General features: G+C 41.3%; 3 protein-coding genes across 5 annotated transcripts in view; 1 reads left to right on the forward strand and 2 right to left on the reverse strand.

The window, feature by feature from the left end:
• The window catches only part of nbeal2 (neurobeachin-like 2), a 32,107-nt gene extending 30,813 nt beyond the window's left edge, over positions 1-1,294 (reverse strand). For 2 of the 3 annotated variants that reach the window (XM_086311957.1, XM_086311954.1), the window contains exon 1: positions 571-1,293. In XM_086311957.1, the coding sequence (XP_086168083.1) occupies positions 571-645 (75 nt within the window). In that variant the 5' untranslated portion in view covers positions 646-1,293. Of the gene's footprint in view, positions 1-570 lie in introns of all 3 variants that reach the window. The other variant, XM_086311955.1, reaches the window with a different exon arrangement.
• A 1,042-nt stretch (positions 1,295-2,336) lies between these two features.
• Positions 2,337-10,271, forward strand: ccdc12 (coiled-coil domain containing 12). Its single transcript, XM_086311973.1, has 7 exons — positions 2,337-2,491; positions 5,673-5,746; positions 8,829-8,908; positions 9,039-9,100; positions 9,185-9,219; positions 9,333-9,409; positions 9,938-10,271. Exons 1-7 carry the CDS (start codon positions 2,408-2,410, stop codon positions 10,015-10,017), a joined length of 492 nt encoding a protein of 163 aa, XP_086168099.1. The 5' UTR covers positions 2,337-2,407; the 3' UTR covers positions 10,018-10,271.
• LOC147319383 (kinesin-like protein KIFC3) lies at positions 9,628-19,933 on the reverse strand. The gene is made up of 20 exons (XM_086311958.1): positions 19,778-19,933; positions 19,422-19,544; positions 19,159-19,255; positions 18,864-19,015; positions 18,491-18,743; positions 16,438-16,610; positions 16,002-16,067; positions 15,599-15,736; positions 15,322-15,519; positions 14,912-15,085; positions 14,425-14,572; positions 14,186-14,316; positions 13,959-14,070; positions 13,704-13,885; positions 13,522-13,626; positions 13,307-13,437; positions 13,094-13,214; positions 12,836-12,965; positions 11,973-12,202; positions 9,628-11,858 (listed from the first exon to the last, which is right to left on the reverse strand). The coding sequence occupies exons 2-20, from the start codon at positions 19,521-19,523 to the stop codon at positions 11,733-11,735; spliced, it is 2,769 nt and encodes a 922-aa protein (XP_086168084.1). The 5' UTR covers positions 19,524-19,544; positions 19,778-19,933; the 3' UTR covers positions 9,628-11,732.
• Positions 19,934-20,224: the final 291 nt, after the last annotated feature.

A 20,224-nucleotide genomic window follows, 5' to 3' on the forward strand; every position in this document is an offset into this window, starting at 1 on the left:
CAACATCTGAGACCAAACTCCCACACAAACAAATTTGACAGTCAATTCAACATCGGAGAGAGGAAAGCAATTGGCTACTGCGTAACAGTGCTGCTGCGTGCAAAGCCTAAGCATATGCTTCAAGTAATATATGACAGTAGGATCTTCCAACAGTTTAAAAGGCGCATGCTTTCAGTAGGGGAGACAGGCAAGCAGCAGAAACAGGAAGTAGTCTGAGTAACACCTGCATCACAGGTATAACAACGGATATTCGAACAAGTGGTTAATCAGCTTCAAATGCCATTTTTTTACGCGTTGCTTTCGAATTGGGGACAGCTTAGAGGCGCATCAATGTGACATGATATTATTTTATAGTGTGCACAAGGCAGCTTCGGCTATTAAGAGAGCGTCACTGTAAATGCAGGAGAAAAAAAATACGCGAGTTCCTCAATAAAACCTCGATTTTTCAAAGAGCGACCCTGTACACACACCGTGAATCACGCAGAGTATTTAGGGGTCACAATAAAGTTCAGGCAAGGAACCTGTGGCAACAACAGGTGTTACCGTCAGCTCTTCCGCACTTGCACTCACCTTAGTGTAATATAACATCCACAGCTCATACAGCTTTTCTTTCGATGCCATTCCGCCGCCCTTGTGGTTGCTCATTATTTCCTTTATTTTCTTTTAAAAGATCATGAAACTGGCAAAGATGGTCAAAGCCACGGCTGTCTGAAGTTGCTTCCTACAGGCAGGAGGACGCAGCACGCTCCTGGGTGAACCATTCCTGCAAATTCGGGCACAGTAATCCCAAATAAAAAAAAAAGTGCTCTTCAGTCTCGACACACAAAGTTGTCAGGGTGACGTGAAAAAGCAAAACATGACGGTGTGGATGTGGCCGCGGTGCGGTCACTGCCCAAACTGTGCAACCAGGAACACAAATGCGTGGAAATGCATGTCTGGAGAAACACCCATGTCCGCATTTAGAGCGAGCTCGCTGCCGTATGATTCCTGTTGGAGAGAGTTCCCACGGAAGCGACAGATGCCATCCGCTCAAGACCAACAAATTAATGCGCTGCCCCTGCGGTCTCGGTCTGGAGCGGTGCGCGATCCTAAACGCTGTGTGACAATCAGGAGAAAATTATCACCAACTAGTGTGTAACCCTGTAAAAAAAAAAAAAGACAAGAAATGTGGTGAAGAGTTCTCTAGATCATGCTCACAGGTAGGCTGATATTCTTAAAGGCACACACACATATAAACACTGCCTGCTCGAGGGCTGATCTCACTAACTGACTGCCACCCGGGAGCAATGAATGCAGCTGCCCCCAAAGTTTTTATCATATAAACGTTTCCGTACAAATAAAACAAATAACCATTAAAAAATTGTGCAAAGAAGACTGAGTGCTCAAACTCTCACTTGATTATTGAATAAAAGCCTGCGTTGTGTAGTTACGGGTGTAGCTTTTAAAGCGAGCAACTTTCAGTTCTGATGACAGCTGCTCACAGTGGGTCCTTACTATATTCCTTATTGTGATCAGATAAAGCGACACTGTGGTTGCGTTAGTCCTTAAAAACTGAAATAATACGTAGGTGAAAGATTCAAAACATTTACTCCTGCAAGTATGAGGGGTATACTGAAAAAAACACGGCTTTATCTTGAACAAAAAATAAATACACACTGGAATGTTTTATTTTGTAAAATATTACCTTACGGAATTACTGTAAATGACAATGTTTCCTCTCCGCTCTGTGCTGAATGCATGTCAGAAGTATGTTTGTCCCCTGACTGAGCAATAACATGGTTTATTGCACATGGTCATTTTATTGATATATAAATCGTATCCCTCCTAGTTTTATGATCACCACCTTAGTAATATCAGCAGCAGGTTTGTATTGTCATACACACTCTCGATTAGGAGGATAGACAGGGTGAAGCTCGAGGCAGCTGTATTACCATGGCAATGGCCTACATTCCTAACCAGGACCTGTCACTGGGACCATCAGCAGGCAGGTCTGTGTACAAGTCCGTGTTTTACGTTTAGTATATAAATATAGGTTTGTCAATATCGTTAAAATAGACTGAAATAAGCCATTCAAAGATAGCTTGTAAGCTGCTGAAAGTTACATTAGTCAAGGTACTTGATAATACAACTAACATAGACCACATACATCTTATTTATAAAGTATGTTTTAATTATTTATTTGGGGATCGCATTATTGTAAGCAAGAGTTTGGTTTTTAAATAATTCTCGTTCAGATTTCAAGTGAAACTTACGGATGATTGTGATTTTAAAAATATGAACACAACAAATAACAAAATCACATGATGAGGCAAAAGGCATCGCAATCGATGTGCTCTATGGACTTCTTTTGTCCGATCAGGACAATGAGTAGATTTCAGAGAGAATCGAGCGGCGTGTGGCTAAAAACATGGAGCAAAGTGTTGGGTCGCTTCAGGAGCAGGCTCTAAAGAGGAAGGAGAGGCTAAAGGCTCTAAGAGAGAAACAGCTTCATGTAAGTTTCTTTTATGGCGTTGGCGGTATGTTGCAAAGTGTAGCACAGGCCACAGAAACCCCGTCATTTTGACACTGAGGTACCGTTAGCAGACTTAGCTTTTAGCTAATATTAGCATACTCGTGTGTAAAATCAGCCTTATTTTTAGCCCGTAGCTTTGTTAGTGAGCTGTCAAAGTTTCGATAAATTCGTTTAAATATAAACAGTTTTAGTAATTAATTGTTATTTTACTGGTATGTTTTGCATTTATTCTAATCTCATGTGATTGTTCTTGCACCGTGACATTCTCGTTGTGTTTTAGTTCGGTTTCATGTTAGGTCGCTGCTAGCGTCGACAGTTGAATTAAAACCGCTTCTCAAAGTCAGTTACAGTGATACTACATCAGATGCTGTACATTAACTACAGTCAGTTAGACTATAGATCATTTACGACCCAGTTTACAATACTGTGCAAGAGTCTTGGGCCATCATTTCTCCTTTTTGCTTCCACGGTAGAAGCTGTGTTATGGTTTGGCGCTGCAGGTCAGCCAGTGGTGTTAGGGATCTTGTCAAAGTTGATGGAGTTATGAAAAAGGAAAAGTAGCATTTTGTTCCCCAATGCAAAATCATATGGAAAGTGTCTCATTGGGAACAGGTTTGCTTTTCAGCACGACAGAGACCTCAAAAAGCTGCCAGTGCATTAAAAATATCACTGGATGGAAAAACACACAATGAAGCACTGTCAGTCAGACCAGATCTCAACATGAGGAGTGTGGGATCGTCTCGACAGAAACCAGAAAAGAAGACAGAGCTTTAAATGTCCTTCAAAAAGCCTGGAGAACTATTTCTGAAGACTACTTAAAGAAATGACAAGAATGCTTTCCGAAGAGAGCTCAGGCTGTGTTGAATAAAAGGGGTCATACCAAATATTGACTTTCAAGACTGTTAGAATTGTGCAAACTGTGCTTTCTTATTTTCCTATTAACATATCAAGAAATGAGGGTGGCTCAAAACTTGGGTGGGTGGGTATTCACTTCTGAAAAACGTTGCCCACACAGCTCGTTCATTCTAATCTTTCTTAACAATACATAAAATAAAAGAAATTAAGCATAAATGGATAAATATTCTTCATCACAAACTTCAACCTCAAACACTCATGTAAATAAAGAAATTGAAATGAATATCACAGTATCACCAAAAGTTAATTCTGTTCATCTGGACGTAGCGTTTTCAGTGGGAGAAACGTTTCATCACTCATCCAAGTGACTTCTTCAGCCTCAGCTGACTGCAGGTTTTCCCAATCTTATAAACAGTACATTTGCATAATGACTGAAACTAGCACCACTGAAGGAACAATGGGCTGGGAGGTCAGATACCACAGTATCGAGCCAAAGTTCAGGTTTTATTTGTCATATAAAGGCAATGAAATTCTTAGGCTCAGAGCTCCCTCAGAATGGTGCATAGAAATGTAAAGTTGCAGATAAGTAGCATTTGGGTAAAAATAAAATAAAGAAAATATATTTACTAAAAATACTGTAGCAGCTTTAGTGCAGAATTAATGGTATATACATGTAGAGTGTATCAGTGAATCAGGTGAGTGTTAGTGTATGTTTGTGTTGAGCACCCTGAGGAAGAAGAAAACAGTGATGATTGCCACTATAGTCTACATTTATCAAGTCACTATACTGTAGATGTATAAATAAATAGTTTTCAGATATTGTTTGTTTCTCATTTACTAATACTGATGCAGTGTAAATGGAACAAAAATAAACTTGCTAGTTAAAAAATGCATCATTTATGGTGAAAGTTGGAGAAACCTTGGTAAAAAAAATACGGTAGGGTAAATTCGGACTCCCTGTTATTTGGAGGATTTTGAGTAAAGTATGCAGGTACCTCAGTTTTATTAAATATGCCGAGAATAAATCAAAGCAGTCAGTTGTGTAGTAAATTTAAGCAGTGTGTTAGATGTGTTTGAGAATGAGTTCTTCATCATGTACAATCAGAACTGATGCTGCATTTGCTTCAGCACACCTCGGCTCTTGGACTACAGGACTCAGACGGGGATGTTGCACCAGATTTTCTGTCACTCCTCCACAGGGCTGCAGTCTGTGTTGAACAATTTAAAGGTTACACAATCATTGTCCGCCACTATGGCAGAGTTTCAATTCTAGTTATCAATTCATTTAGCAACAGGAAGGCCCATTCAATGCGAAAGCTACTGTTTTGGAAGCTGGATCACAACTTTCACTAAGCAAACGTTATCTAGTTTTGCTAGCAACAGCCGATAAATGATCATTGACATTCCTGCAGTGTGTCGTTGTTTTCCGTTTGTGCTGCGCTTCAAGAATGAGCCAGTACCCTGAATTGTTCTAGCAGGTGGTCAGGAAGTCTCTTCAGGAAAATGTAAGCTGGGAGTGGTTTGATATCCTTTGTTACAAGATGTGACATGGGCTCAATATTGTGCTTTTGGAATTTCTGCAAGCCTTTTTCATTCTTCACTTACACTGTTGTTTACAAATGAAAGGTTTAGTGTGTGACACCATCTCAGATGCATCATGACTAGAAACAAAGCTTTAAATGATCAGGATGAGTAATCAGAGTTGGATTAGTGGGGCTGATTTTAAATTACACATAGGTGTAAATGTAAGTGCGAATTTTTGTCTTTCTCTCTGTGTTAGCCCTGCGACAGACTGGCGACCTGTCCAGGGTGCACCCTGCCTCTTGCCATATTGTAGTTGGGATAGGCTCCAGCAACCAACCCCCCTCCCACGCAACCCTGATAAGGATAAGCATAAGAGAATGGATGGAGTTCTCAGGGTTTATGAACTACTTCTCCTGAATAGCTCAGTGTCAAGAAATAATGCAGCTTAAAATGTAAATTCATTATTTGACTCTCAAATGACGAGTGACAACAAGCAGATATTAGTTTGTTTTTCTATGCAAACAGCACCATGTTTTTCTATGGTGCTGGAGCTAAAATGACCACATACATACCTTCACTTTCACCAGCCACTGCCAACACATTTCGTTTATGTAAATAATATAAAAGAAAAAATGATTTTCATTTTCTTATCATATGTTACAAAATGATTCTTCAGGGCAGATTACAATAATTTTTTTAGTGTTTTTTTTTTTCTAGTTTGTACTCTAAGAATAATGAACAATTAATGCCGGTAATGTTAATAACTTTGATGTCCTTACAGGGGCGAGAGCAGGACGATGGGGAGCCAGAGAGCAAAAAAGCCACATTAGAAGAGGCCACTCAAGAGAAACACAGGTTGGTTTGCTGCACCTCCCACAGAAAACAAACGCCTGTTATCTTTTAAATATTCGTCATAAAAGCTTGTTACTGCGTCTCCACTCATTGCTGTTACTCGCCCCTTTAGCTGAGGCTTTTTAAGCTGTGCAAACGGAACTGAAACTGACTCACAAGTACATCATCAGAGCATTTATCTGCCCTTTATCTAGACACCAATGCATGTCTCGGTGTAAGTTGTGAAATGCAGTATTTACACTTGGCTGGATCCCAGCCTTGTGCTAGTAGCTGCTCAAATAACCTTCAGCTTACTCAACTTATGTGCGTTCATTTGTAGGAAGGAGCAGCCATCTTTCCTGTCCTACAGGACCTTTTTTCCATTGTTTATATTTAATGACTGCACTGACGGCACCAAGGGAGTGCCTCTGTTTTTCCTCCAGTCCAACAGGGCAGATCTCTTTCATGCGAATGAGAAACTCGCTGTAGGGTTAAGAGCCTAACTTAGACATTTGTCTGCAACGAAGGCTAATTATTGCTCAATGCAGTCTATAGGCTTTTTCTCTTTTTCTTTTTTTTATGTTTTAATTTGAGACTCATCTTTAGCAGGGTGCCAGTGTAATGTATCTTGGGATTGGTATTAAAATTTCATGGGGCATCAAATGACTAAACGAATGTATGAGGGAACAGAACAATCAAAATGTTTGTCCCAAGGTTATTCCAATTTTAATTTGTGAGAGCTTCACCAGTTTCAAATGTCAAAATGAATTCATTAAGATTGCAAAGAACCTTTTAGCTTCCTGTGTGATATCATGCATTCCTCCAAGCCTGTTCCACAAAAGGCACCAACCAAACCAGGCAGCTTTTCCTGTTAGATCTTGTTAGGCGTCAGGGTGTTTCCCTGTCTTTTCTTTTTTTAAAGATAGGTAAGTAGTTCTTGGAAATGGCAAACATGTTTTAAGAAATCTGAACTTGGAAATATTGTTGTTACATGTTAGTTTTTTGTTTTAATTTCACGTTTAAATTAAAGGATTTCTGGTAGCCTGGAATTATTTTTACTGGGGTTTGATGAAGCAGATAGCTTTATCAGTGCAAACATTTGAACACACTGCTGCACCTCCTCCTTAAAAACAGTTCACTCTAAACATTTTGAGAAAGCCAGACTTCGACCAGAGCTCTGAATTTATCACAGGTTCTCTTTGATGCTACGGTGTGCTTGAAGTGGAAATGTGTAAACACCGTCAAAAGGTTTGGAAGTGTAAAACTAAGAGACAGTCAGGAACAAAAAGCTTTTGAAGGGCGAAAATTTACATGAACTCTTTGTCCTGTTTTTTTTGTTCTGCTAAAGGGGGTGTGGGGTTGGAGGCGGGGGGAGGATTCCTGATAGATTAGTGGGTTATAATTCCCTCGAGTCGTAGCACAGTTTGTCTGTGACAAACCCTCTTAAAAAAATAGCACAAAATCCCTGTGATAGACAGGTGACCTGTCGAGGTGTATCCCACCTCTCACCCAGTGATGGCTAGGATAGGCTCCAGCACCTCCACGACGTGGTCCTCAGATGATGACGCTGATGTTTCCTTTCTTCCCACTTACCTTGATGTTGCTCCCTACAGGAATTATTTTTTGTATTTTTGGAACTTTGCGTGCCACTTTAGCTCCATTCTTAGACAGTAGAGATTAGAATGACTTTGTGCTTGACGTTGTGACACTTATCCACCCTTTCCTCTGGCCCCGTATATACGTTAATTATTTAAACACAGTATAATGCATAATTTAGTTGAGGATTGTGCTAAATGTGTTCATGTTTCTTACATGTAGCAACATGTTTTGGGCTACGTTTGTGCCTGTTTAATAGCTTGTTAATTGTAGAAAGCTGTCAGAAGATAAGGGGTAACAGAAGAGCTCCAACCCAAGCTTCAGGATGCCTGAGGAAGACATGTTGTGCTATCATTTTGAAAGCATTTCTATTTATTTCAGTTTTACGTGATGAAGGCTGATAAATGACTGCTTCTACTAACCTTTGAAGTGTATTGTGGCTGCTAGGAAAACCTGCTCTGCTTGCTTTTAAAGCAGTTTATCAGTATACCTCTGCATATCACATAAATTTTACTGCAGTAACGATGTTTTAAATAAAGATGACATGTTAAGCTCATTACCAGGTCCATATTTTTCATTGTAGATGCTCCTACAATAGCTTTGCATGATTAACTATTTCAAATAGTCGTTTTTTTACCATATACTAGACTTTTGTGCACTCTTTGAGCTGACTTTCTTCTCATTGGGTGCCTTTTGCAAAGATGCAACGATTTAAACAGCAGGCTGTGCTCCTTTCAGATAAGTGCAACAGAATGTCTTATTTCTATTCGTTGTGTTTGCAGTTTTAATGCTAAAAAAAAAGTCCCTTTTAATAATCAGCTGGACAAACCAGCACAGTGCCTCCTTAAAACAGCCCCTTCAAGGTCTGATATGCTGGAGGTAGAGAAAGAGAGATGTGTGAATTAAAAGTGGACCTCAGGCGTCCAACCACAGAACATGACTAGCATTTTTGCCCACACCCATACAAGGCATTGGTCTGTCTTTTGGCAGCACCAGGAGTCTGATGAATGCATCAAGAGTGTACGCTCTCAAGCTTCATCACAAATCCACGTTAAGCTCAGAGCAGCTGATAACTCTTGGTTGGTGCTTGGGCAGACGGTAGTTTACCTCTGCCTCTGGACCCTCGGTTTAATCTGCAGAGATGTCAGCTAAGCTTGCCAACAATTCCTCCATGTGGAGTTGTGATGAAAGACGGTATAATTCAACATCAAGGGAAGAATTCCTCAGCTGTTTGCTGCTCTCCTGCCCGGCGGCAGGTGGAACATGTTAATCAGAAGTGTTCACGGGAATAAAGAGGGACATTATACCCAACCTTCTTTAGACATTAGATGTGCAGCTGTGTAGGGATTGCAGGTGGTCTTTTATGCTCTTTAGTCTCCGGTGGAGTATATTTGCCTACACTGCCACCTCCTGGAGGTCTAGAGTGTGGGTTAATGGTATGAAAAAAGCATTTTAAGAGCATTCAGACTTCTAATAGTAGTATCACATTAAGTGGTATTTTTTTCCACAGAGAACTGAAATTGAGGAATTACGCTCCAGAGGATGAAGAGCTAAAGGAAAGACAGGTGCCTAAAGCCAAACCAGCATCAGGTAAGAAATCTTCAATCAAAGGCGACCTTTAAAAAACATTTAAAAAACCCTTTTTGGTGTCAATGCTGCCTTACTGATTGTAGTTTTGACTCCTGTTGGCTATATAATGATAAGTATTTATTGTTTGCAGTGGAAGATAAAGTCAAAGATCAGTTAGAGGCAGCTAATCCAGAGCCCATCATTGAGGAAGTGGTGGGTACCCCTGTGTAAACGTGAGTTTTCTTCACTGAAGCATTTTTATCTGCCATGTTGAGTTTTTTCTTTTTCTTTCTTCAGGATTTAGCCAACCTTGCCCCAAGAAAACCAGACTGGTAAGACCTGTTTTCAAAATAGCTTTCCAAGCTGTATGGTGCATGATGAACTCTTGGTGTATTTTAAGATATTTCGTTAATGATTTTTTTAAAAATTGTAATTCTGGATTTAGGGATCTAAAGCGCGATGTGGCAAAGAAGCTGGAGAAGTTGGAGAGGAGAACACAGAGAGCCATCGCTGAGCTCATCCGTCAGTATTTCCTGTTATGTTTCTGCCTTTTATCACTACATTTTCGTGAGGCCACAGAGATGACGGTGCCTGAGCTGGGCATAATTTATTAGGCTAATTGCTCTGTGGTTGACAGACTCTGGAGGCTTGAAGCTGTCTGATAACATCAGAGGTGATCATAACTGATGAGTGATTCTAAAAATAGGCAAAATGAGAGATACATCACAGGTTTAAGTCGAGTAGGAGATTTCCCATATTTTTATTGTGCGTAACTGATTACTGAAGACCTTTATTTAAAAGCATTTAAAGTACAGGAAGCCTGGTTTTGTTTTAATGTGTATTAGGGACAGGTTTGTATTGTATGTTATTTCATCAAAAATATCAGATACATCTTTAAAAGTTAGTTTTAAAAAAATCATTATCCTCCTGTGATCTACAAGGCTGAATAAGATCTTACTTGGAAGATGGAAAACATTGTCTTAAGCTTATGATCAGAGGATGCGGTCAATGAATGAGTCAGATTGAGTGTTTGTGTGTATGTCTTTCCAGGTGATCGTCTGCGAGGCCATGAAGAGGAGTTGGCCGGAGCCGTTGGAGCCATCGGAGCAGAGGCGGGAGATTCAGACTGAATCCAAGATGTGACAGAAAACAAGGAGACTAAACAGAGATGCCCAAGATTTACTGCAGCAGTCACATCTGGGTTGTGCATACAGAGGTGGATGATTTAATTGTGCAGGGAGTAAAGCAGTGTTTCCTGTCAGGTCTTCAGGCGAGTCATAGCTTCTGTCCTTGTAGTACATTCTGTATATGTGGGGTTTTTTTTGGAGATGCATTATTAATGTAACGGCCAATATTTTGTAAAATTAAAATATTGTTTTTTAAATTGCTGTCCATTTCATTTATAATTTTTGCTGCCTTAAAAAAACTGAGGAAAACAGACAAATGTAAATATAAACAAAAACAAAATGCAGTGATTTGCAAATCATAATCTCGTAAACTGATGTTTCCATAGAACATAAAAGTTTAAACTGGATAATAGCATCTAAATGACATTGATATGTCTCTTGCATCTTATTTATATCAGTTCATTTCAATTGTATTTGATATTTTTACTTTTTTTTTTCCTCCACCCCTGGTGAGCCTGAATCGGATAAGTGTAAGGAAATGGATTGATGGGCAAAAAGAAACTACACTACAGAGGCTCTGTGCCTCACATTGCACCTATTGCTCGGTCCTCCGTAAATGGTGTTCCATCAACATTTGACCAGAGATGTAAGAGCTACAACAGAAAATCCAAATGGAGATGGCATGTCAAATGCTACTGAGCATCAAATAAGAGAAAGAACACTTAAACACACATTTATTCAGAAAATGTTCTGAAAAGCATCATTTAGTGACACCTAAGCACTCATGGTAGTTACTGCAACACTAATGTCTTGCTACATTTGACTCAAAAGTTAGTTTTGAATCAGTGGGTGATAACATGACAAACAGTTATGAACAATAAGCTGTATTTTTGGTATGACATTCACTACTGCACGGACCTGAACTGAAATGCTCCTATCCTTTCACAATAAAGTGCATCTTTGATTTCAATAGGCCCAAACTGTCCTCGAGAAGGAGGATATTGCACAGCTGATTATTTTACCAGTCTAATACAAGGCCACCTGCTCCCTCCAACAGCTTCCCTCTTTACACAAAACTCTTATCAAAGATCTAAAAAGAAATTCAGTCACTGCTCATCTGAAACTCACACAAAAAAACTACACAAACATGTGACATAAATGTCATTGATATGAATAATAGCCCATAATAGACTCTCCTACACACTACAACCTTCAAAAATATACCACACTGGCGACGAAGCCTACAAACTACAGACATTTATAGCAGAATGACTAATACTGCAAAAAGTGAAGTGTTGATATTGTGGCTCTGGAAGCTTATCAAACCTGTATGAGCAGGTTTGTAGCTCTAAACACTGATGATCACAGGAAACGACAGATCCTGGATTTTTGCATTTAAGAAACTGAGCTAGAGTGATCAGAGGAAGCATCAAAGTTCTGACAGTGGGACGAGTTAGATGATGTTTTGGCACTCGGAGTGGAAGAATAAATACGCCTGCATGCAGATTTTAACAATAATAAAGGGAACAGAAGCAGAAAATGGCAAAGCGGAGAATAAAATCCTCAATACTTAACCTTGATTGCAGGCTGGCATTTGGTGCCAAGTAGACGCCTGCAGATTTAGCCCTTGAGCACGATTGCTCGTAATCTTGTTGATAGTGTGGAGTTTTCATTTGCTGGTACTGACTGATTCATTCATTGCTAGTGGTTCAAGGCTGTCAGTCACACTGTCCTCCACCCGATTCAATCTTCCTGGCAGCAGGACCCAGTTCCACCTTGCACACCCTCTGAGCAAACTTCAGCGAGCACAAGGTCTCTCCCACATTACTCTCCAGAGCAGAAACCTTTAGTAAAACAATTTGAACAAAAATGATGCTCCTTATAAGAATTTATATTTACTGTAAATGATCACAGGCTTATAAATCAGGTATTAAGTAGGACTGGAGCAGTAATCTTACCTGCACAACCATGACAGTCTTGCTGCCCTTTCCCAGGGAGTCTTGCAATAAATAAGTAAGACGGGAGTTCCTGAAGGGGATGTGTGTCTGCCGAGCCCTAAGTGCCTGAATTACGTCTCCCAGTGCCAGCAAAGAGCGGTTAATATTCTGGGCCTCTTTCAGCCTCTCTCCCTCTGCACCGGACTTCCACACCCTCTCCGAGCCAGCCAGGTCCACCAGGTTCAACTTGCCTGGGGAGCGAAAAAGTAATGTCAGCAATAAAGTCAGTCATTCCAACAAAGACTCATACCAGATGTTTGTCTTATACACTTAACCCCTGCTTCTCATCCCAACCTTTACACACTGATACCCGTGTGAAGAGACAGTTTTAAAGGGTAAATTCACAGCCTGCCCTCACCTAAATTTAAAGTAGGTATTAGACTGTAAACCATGATAATAAGTGATATTAAGTGGCTTGGACGAGTCAAAACTGCATTTTCTGTCAGAGTAAAGATGTTTAATTACACATTTAATTCCTGAGATATCTAAATGTAAGATAAAGGAAGTGAAATTTCACTAACACATCTACAAGATAAAGATTTTTCTACATGACAAATGTGTAAAATTACAGAAAGACTTCTAGTAGCTCACTGCCGCAACTGTCCCTCAATCATAAAACATAAAATAGCATAAATGGCTGTGGGGGTGGACTTGAACAAACTTGAAAAACAATACAGGCAAAAGTCCAAAAATGTATTCCCTCCTTTATATTTTCCAAAGCCGTCCAGCGGGTTTTTGATGTGCTGATTCTGACCCCCGCACCTTATGTTTGACACCCTTGTGTAAACGTTCCATCTTGAACCAGAAATGCATTAATAGCTGACCTGTGGTTTTGGAACCAGTGGCGAGGTCAGTGCCCTGAACAGTGATACAAAGCAGGGCATGGGAGCGGGAGCTGTGCTGGTTCATCTGAGTGCCAAAGGTAATCCTGTTCCTTCGGGCTGTTGCTAGAATCTGGATTAGCAATCAATCAATTAGCATAAGTGTAATCATTTTTCTAATGCTGAATCATAATTCAAAAAATTGCATCTGTGTGGGTGTTTGAAAACAAATAAAAAGAAGAGAAGCAAACATTTTTTTACCTTTTTGATGTGCTGAAAGCTCTTTACTTCGATGACCCTGAGGCCCGGCACGTGCAGCTGTCCTGTTCCATCCGGGTTGATCTTTATGTCCAGTTTCTCTCCATCTTTACTCAGCAGGTCTCTAAAATACAAAATACAAGTAGCCACATCTACAAGTGGTAGTTATTATTTAGGTAAGGCTCTATCGAAAGAAAAAAAAGAGGAAAGCTGTACCTTAGCACCTCATTGTAGATCTCCACAGAGCTGACTGTGACACTGTAAGACCACATGTCCTTCCTCTCCTCAATCTCACTGAAGAGATGTTTCAGTGCTCGCTGGTTGATACCTGGGTTTTCCACAGTACCCTGGAAATAAAAAGGGTACTTAGCTTGTATATTAAACCTTTAAATGTCTATTATGAGTAGCACGTACAGTAATCAGTGTTTTACCTCCATAGTGTAGGTTTTTCCAGAGCCCGTCTGTCCGTAAGCAAATATGCAGACGTGGTATCCATCGATGCAGGACGTCACAAGAGGTTCAATCTCCTGGAAGACCTGAGGAAACCAAAATAAAGGTTAGCGGTCTTCCCGCTGTACAATAATACTTCCTTTACACGTGTCATCTTTATTACCTCTTCCTGTGTGGACTGTGGGTGGAAGATTTTGTCCATTTCAAAGATGCGAGCCTTTCCTTTGCTCAGCACCGAGAGCGAGGACTCGTTGTTGGGGTCCGTCGTCACGACCACCGAGTGGTCCTCTCCGTGCTGGTCCTCCTTTAGCACTGGCTTCACGCGACACAGCACGCGAATGTTGCCTGCAAACAGGGAGCTCGCTCAGTGATGCTGATTTTACTTGGTGCGGCCAGTTTGAACCTTTCAGTGTTATACCTTTAAGCTCCACCAGCTGCTCGTGATACTTCCTGCGCAGTGCGACTTCTTTCCTGTATTTCTCCAGGAGATCTTTGTTGGCTTCAGACATCTCACTAATAGCAGCTGAAATCTGCAACATCAAAAGACAAAAAAAAAAACAAAACCCAAAAACCCTCCATCATGAAACCTTTTGATTTGGTCAGATAGGCAAATTTATTAAACATAGTTCTCAAGGCACCACATACCTGTTTTTTTGCTTCGCTGATAGCTGCTCCATAAAACTCTGAGAAATTTCGAACCTGGCTCCTCAGGCTGGCGTAGTCTGTCTTCATAGAGCGTAAAGTTGGAGGAAGTGATGTCAGACGCTTCTGCAAGCCTGACAAAAGGCAAAAAAAAATCCAGTTTTTTCAAATCCAGTTGCTTTTTTATTTCAATTCCTCTTGGAGAAACCAAGAGTTCTTTTCCTGGAGGTTCAGTTACTCACTGAAGAATTGGTCCTGCAGGTTCTGAAAGTGTTCTGCTGAGCAGTTTGCAGCAGCCTTCACAGCCTCCTCCTTCCTCTCCTCCAAGTGGCCGATCTCTTTCAGCAGCTCCTCTTTCAGTTTACTGATTTCTTGTTCATACGCCGCAATCTGTAAGAGGTTCAGCAGAGCAGCTTGTCAGTCTGTGAGCTCGACTGCTGCAGTATGTGCAGATTCTGCTCTGCAATCACTTCTTCTGTCAATGAAACTGTGAATTTCCAGCAGCAACACAGAAACATCCTCCTTCTGACTTTGATTATCCATCCTGTGATGATGTGTTAACTAAACGGGGTGTTTTTTGATTTATACCTCTTTTTTTGGAACTTCTTCCACCCAACAGCTAACAAAGGTAATTCATTTCTTTATTTGCTGCTGCCTGTGACAAAAGCTCAAACATTGGTGGAGCACATTGTCCCTACTTGTGCAAATGGTACTGCCAATGTTCGTCACCTTGTGTTGCAGATTACAGCTGTATTCGTCTGACTTCCTGATCTGTTCCTCCAGCTGTTTGCACCGCTCATTCTGACCGGACAGCCTTTCGGACAACAACTCATTCCTCTGTCTGGCTTTGGTTAGCTGCTTTACTGTGGCTGGAGATTCCACCTCCACGGTCTGCGTGACATACTGGCAGAGAAGATACATCTAGTTAGGGGCATTTTCTCTAAAATAATATGAAAAGATATTGTCAGTATACCCAAATCAAATTATCTACATTATTAATTCTTTATATGTGTGTTTCTACTCAACAATATAAGTTACGAAATCAGTCACAAAGCATTTCTGTCATTTTCTTCATCATCTTGAAAAGTTTATGGCCATTGTTCAAATCCATTTAAAAAATTCTCCAAAATAAGATTTACCTTAATAATGGGCTCCTTGCCTCGCTCTCTATCCAACTCCAGCTGTAGGTCTCTCACTCTGTCCTCTCTCTTCCTCAGCTCCTCGCCTCTTCTCCACTCGCTTTGTTCACTCCGTCGCTCCATTTGCGACAGCTGCTCAGCACGCTGCTGTAGGGAGAGCTCCAGCTGCTGCACTCTGCCACGGAGGTTCTCATTTTCCTAAAGCAAAGTAGATTACAAGTTTAAGAAGGCCTAAACTGAATGTCTGTGAGCACTCAGCTGTGCTGGTCCCTCTCACCTTGATGAGCATGGTGCTCGACTGGGAGGGGATGGTTGAGAGCTGCTGCAGGAGGCCTTGAGTTACGCTCAGGCTCTGTTTCAGACTCTCATTCTCTGCTGACAGACACAGGACCCGCTTCTCCGAGTCTGTGGCCCCCTGAGGACATGAAACATAAGGCTGAGGACCAACATATTAACAGAAAAAATCCCATCATTTATCAGAAAAATGTCTATTTAGTATATGTATACATTTAGGTCAATGTTTTTTTTAAAAGTAATTTCTAGTTAAGGTTTTGTACAAGGCAATCAGACCACTGCTTGGCTATTTTTAACTTGGTCGTGTGGCAGCTCAGCTGATGAAGTGGACACTCACAAAGACTTGAGAAACGATTAAGTCAATAGTTTGACCGTGCAGCTCTTACAGTGGCTGTTCTCAGTCTTGACAGCTCCTCCTCACGCTCCTCGATGCAGCTCTTCAGCTCATCAATCTGTGCAAAATTACAAAACCATGTTTTTTTTACAGACATTTAAAACTAAAATTTACTTTTATTACATGTAACATAATGTCAAGCTGATGATTTATGTGCACATATTTTTTACTTTTTATATTTTGTGATATATTTTGAGAGACCCTTCCAGAAAGGCAGCATAGAATAGATAACAGAACGACAGCGTAACACCCAAGAGGATATGTTTGTGCTTTAACTGGATTAGCCTTTTTCAGTATATACATGCATTCATAATAAAACAAAATCTAAAAACTCACTGAAAGTTAAAGAGCAACTTTGGATTTCAGGTGGCATTTTTTCTTGCTTAAATTGGTCTAGCCTAGGAGCTAACTAGTAAGGAGTGGTCTACCTGCTGTTGAAAGGTTTGTATTCGAGAGTGTCTGTCCCTTTCCTTCTGCTCCAGCTGGGAGTGCAGCAGACGGAGTTCTCCTCTCAGCCTACTCCTCTCACCCTGCAGGCCGTGCAGGGACTGCACCAGCCTGTGAACCCCAGCTTGTGCCCCTTCATCACTACTAGACTCACCTGGTGGACCAAATAACATCCATTATAATCATCAGCCTAAGCGCAAACAAGGTCTTTGTAAACATATTAATATTATGCCAGTCACAAATAGTCAGAATCAATAACATCTGAACTTCCACTCACTCGTTTTCTTTTTTAAATGCAGTAATTTTAATTTAATACCACTTCTACAGTGCACCTAAAAGCTTCCAAGTGACTGTAATATTAATGAAAATGAAAAGTGTGCTGAAAGCTCCCTCACCCACCATGTGAAAAATGCAACAACCTATTAAAAAAAGAGCCTATTGTCCAACAAGAACCTGAGCTGCATGCCCGACAGCTTTTAATCGCTTTCCTCCTCCTCAATGATTCATCGGGTTCTGTCACGTCTAATTTTCCTTGCTGGGCTCTTTGCTAATTTTATCAACGCGTTATGTCAGATTTCATTGCTGTATCAAAAAGAGGTGGTGGTGCAAGATATTGAAAAACAAAAAGGAGACGAGGCCACAGCTGTGAATTAGTGGTGCAGGCGTAAATGTGTTGGCAAGCACTTGAAGCTGCAGAGGTACTAATGTAACGATGTGAATTTTAAGACAGCAGCTTGAAATGGTGCATGAAAATGTATGTTAAACTCTGATAAATGTCATCTGCATGCAGGGCAAACCATTCGGTTTAAATACTGAATGAAAGATCACAGACAAAGACACAAACTGGTTTACCTGCTGCACACCCAAGAGGCACAGAACCAGTCCTGCATGACACTAAACAAACAAACCAGACAGACTTGTAACCCTGGGACGTAGGCCTTGGGCTATTTTTAGTCCAGCACGTTTACACGTGCTGCCTAGCATGTGCCCGACCTTGTAAGTGCATTTGCAGGAAATAAAACAGCACTAACAGCCCTGTTTTATTCATGACAAAGAGTCACTGAGTCGCTACACAAGTACCACAAAGTCTCACCGCATACTCACATATCTTTATGCAGAAACTACAGAGCCAGCACTCAAGGCCTTAAACACGCCTACTTATAGAGATGCTTATAATCTGGTTTGGGTTATCATGCATATTGAGGTATTCCTCTGAGGCTATATAAGTGAGCTTGAGATCTACAGAGCTGTTAACAACCTGACCATATGCACAACACCGAGGGAGAGAATACACTGCTGCGATGTCAAAGAGCCATTTGGTCAAATCTGAAGCACATCAGATACAAACATCTAAAGCTCTGCGGTCAGTTGCAGCTGTACAGTGTCTGTCTGGCTTCTGTGACATCATTACTGCCAAACGTCTTGCATCCTAATAAATCTGATTAACCTGTTTTTCTACAAAAGTGCTGCCTCGCATGTACTTTGTGTTCCCAGTTAGATAAAATCAAACTCTTTTCTAAAGCTGGGTAGGTGGACAACTTAAAAGGCACACACCCACATTAAATGTAGTTGAACTACATAATACCCCATGACAATGAACCAAAACACTTAGTCATCATGCTTTAAATCTCTCGTTCTCAATGCTCTTCACATTTTTTAAGCAGTAATGGAATATTGTAGAATTTTCTCCACTGTAACAGAGAGAACATGAGCCCTGTCTCATTTAAAATACAGAACCTAGTCCATTCGTTTTCATTCATTGTCCTGCTAATTCATCTTCCTCCAACTACCCACTCTGGAATCTCATAAATCTACCTTCAGACATGTGTAATTTTCACCACCTCTTTTCCCACCAGCTGAGTGGATGGGTTTATTGAAACAGCCCCTTGACCTTTTCCTCATTTTTGTCTCACACACTCCATGACAATACACCGCAATCTCACGTTCCCCTTATTTTCCCTTCCCCCATCGCTCCTTCCCTCCCCCCTCTATCATATCTCCTCCTTTTCTCCAACCTCATCCCAGCTCTCTCACCCTCGCTCAGTGGACTGGGGCACTGTTGCTGGCTGATGGCCTCTTCCAGACTGCTGATGATGCTGTTCTTGTCCCGGAGACGCTGGCGGTAGGAGGCTCGGAGAGCCTTCATCTGGCGGCGGTGCTGGACTCGGTGCCTCTTCAGCTGGACCCGGTACTGGTCAGCCTGCTGCTGCAGTTGCTGGAAATGGGAGTACTGCTCCAGAAAACTCAGCAAGTGGGACATCACTGCCACCAGGGGAGACTCTGCCAACTATGCAGCGAAGAGCGCACACAAACACACGCACATAAACCTTAGTAATGTGCAGAATGCCCCGGTTTGGGGAAATCGAGCTCGTGTTATTCTGTCCTACATCAGTTGGACACTTGTTACCTTTCCTGTTGTTTCGAGCTGAACCTGGGAAGCTCTTCTCTTCTCAGCATCCTGCTTGAAAGATAGAAAAGCGGCCAGAGGAGTGCAAGCTGGGATGTCAGGGGTGTCTTCCACATCTTCATCGCTCATTTCATCTGTGTCACTGCTGCTGCCTGGATGACATCGCATCACACAAGCAATAGAGTCAAGGAATGTATGTACTTATTGATCTCTTGTAGACAAAAACAAAAGTGTTATTCCTAAATACTTTCATTTTATGGTTAAAAATGCCCTGAAAGACTATTTGAGCACCCACTTGATTCACTAAAGCGAGCACAAGCTTTTTTTCCCACTTTGGGGGTGTGGCCATCTCTCCTCCTGCTCCTTGTTTCCATGGAAACAGGTCCTGGCTCCTGAGCACAGCATCATATATAAGAGTCAGTAACACAGTAAAATAGACATGCATACAGCAGCATTGTATACATCCTTTGTTAGTGAGCTTATGGCCTGCATGTTCCCCCCCATTTATTTATTTCAATCGAGAACCCCCGAGGCTGGACATGATATGGCTAGACGTACATCTGGGGAATCTCCACACGCCCCTTCCAAGGCTTCCTCCTCCTCCTCCTTCTTAAAGACAGTGTAGAAGATGTAGACCAAAAGGGAGTAAAAGGCATACATCTCCACGCTGCCCAAGAGTCTCTATAGATGACAAATGAGGTCATTAATAGCACGCATCTTTACAAAGGTGGAGAAAAGCAGAATTTTATTTTTGTACTCTTATACTAACGAAACATTTAATATCAATGATTTTTAAAGGTTACATAATAACAAAATCTAGTGCAAATACACAATGACTTCTACAGAGGTGAAACATTGTTTCTATTGTAACAATCGCTCTGTTCCATCACAATAAAACGCTTCGACTTCTTTACCTTATCAAATGAATTCTCCTCTTTGGTGTCGACTCTCCGACATTCCAATCGTTCGTGTTCCACTTTCAGCTTCCATCTGTATTCCCAGTGATGACTCTTCCCATGCAGCTCTTGTTCTCAGAGCTGCAACAGCATCTCACAGCTGTGTGCAGCTCCTCTGTGCCTCCTTCCCAACCGTCCTCTCCTCTCTCCTCCCCTTTGCTCCATCTACAGGCTGCATCTGCAGCGAGCATGCTCAGTGCAGTTTCCCGATGCGCTGCAGTGGTGAAGTGACAGATACAGGCAGTCATGGAGACAGATTGAGGTTGTAGGTTTGATGCCAGCGGTCGCAGTCAGGGGTGACAGTGACCATAAAAGGTGCTCGGAAAAATCAGAAGCTGCAGCTTCATGCATCTGAAAACATCGGAATGGTTTCAAGGAGTAAAAAAGTGGTTTAACAATGATAGA

Source organism: Aulonocara sp. 'chitande type north' Nkhata Bay, linkage group LG11 (genome assembly GCF_057382095.1).
Source record: "Aulonocara sp. 'chitande type north' Nkhata Bay isolate Kocher_YH1m ecotype deep benthic linkage group LG11, A_spYH_male_GT1.1, whole genome shotgun sequence".
NCBI classification, from domain to species: domain Eukaryota; kingdom Metazoa; phylum Chordata; class Actinopteri; order Cichliformes; family Cichlidae; genus Aulonocara; species Aulonocara sp. 'chitande type north' Nkhata Bay.

Excerpts from the sequence above, each read along its gene's own strand:
- ccdc12 (XM_086311973.1), top strand. The coding sequence starts at position 2,408 with ATGGAGCAAAGTGTTGGGTCGCTTCAGGAGCAGGCTCTAAAGAGGAAG. Across the intron at positions 9,101-9,184 it reads AGCCCATCATTGAGGAAGTG|GATTTAGCCAACCTTGCCCC; the intron begins GTGGGTACCCCT and ends TTCTTTCTTCAG. Across the intron at positions 9,410-9,937 it reads AGCCATCGCTGAGCTCATCC|GTGATCGTCTGCGAGGCCAT; the intron begins GTCAGTATTTCC and ends ATGTCTTTCCAG.
- LOC147319383 (XM_086311958.1), bottom strand. The coding sequence starts at position 19,523 with ATGTATGCCTTTTACTCCCTTTTGGTCTACATCTTCTACACTGTCTTT. Across the intron at positions 16,068-16,437 it reads TACAAACCTTTCAACAGCAG|ATTGATGAGCTGAAGAGCTG; the intron begins GTAGACCACTCC and ends AATTTTGCACAG. Across the intron at positions 13,215-13,306 it reads ATCTACAATGAGGTGCTAAG|AGACCTGCTGAGTAAAGATG; the intron begins GTACAGCTTTCC and ends TTTGTATTTTAG.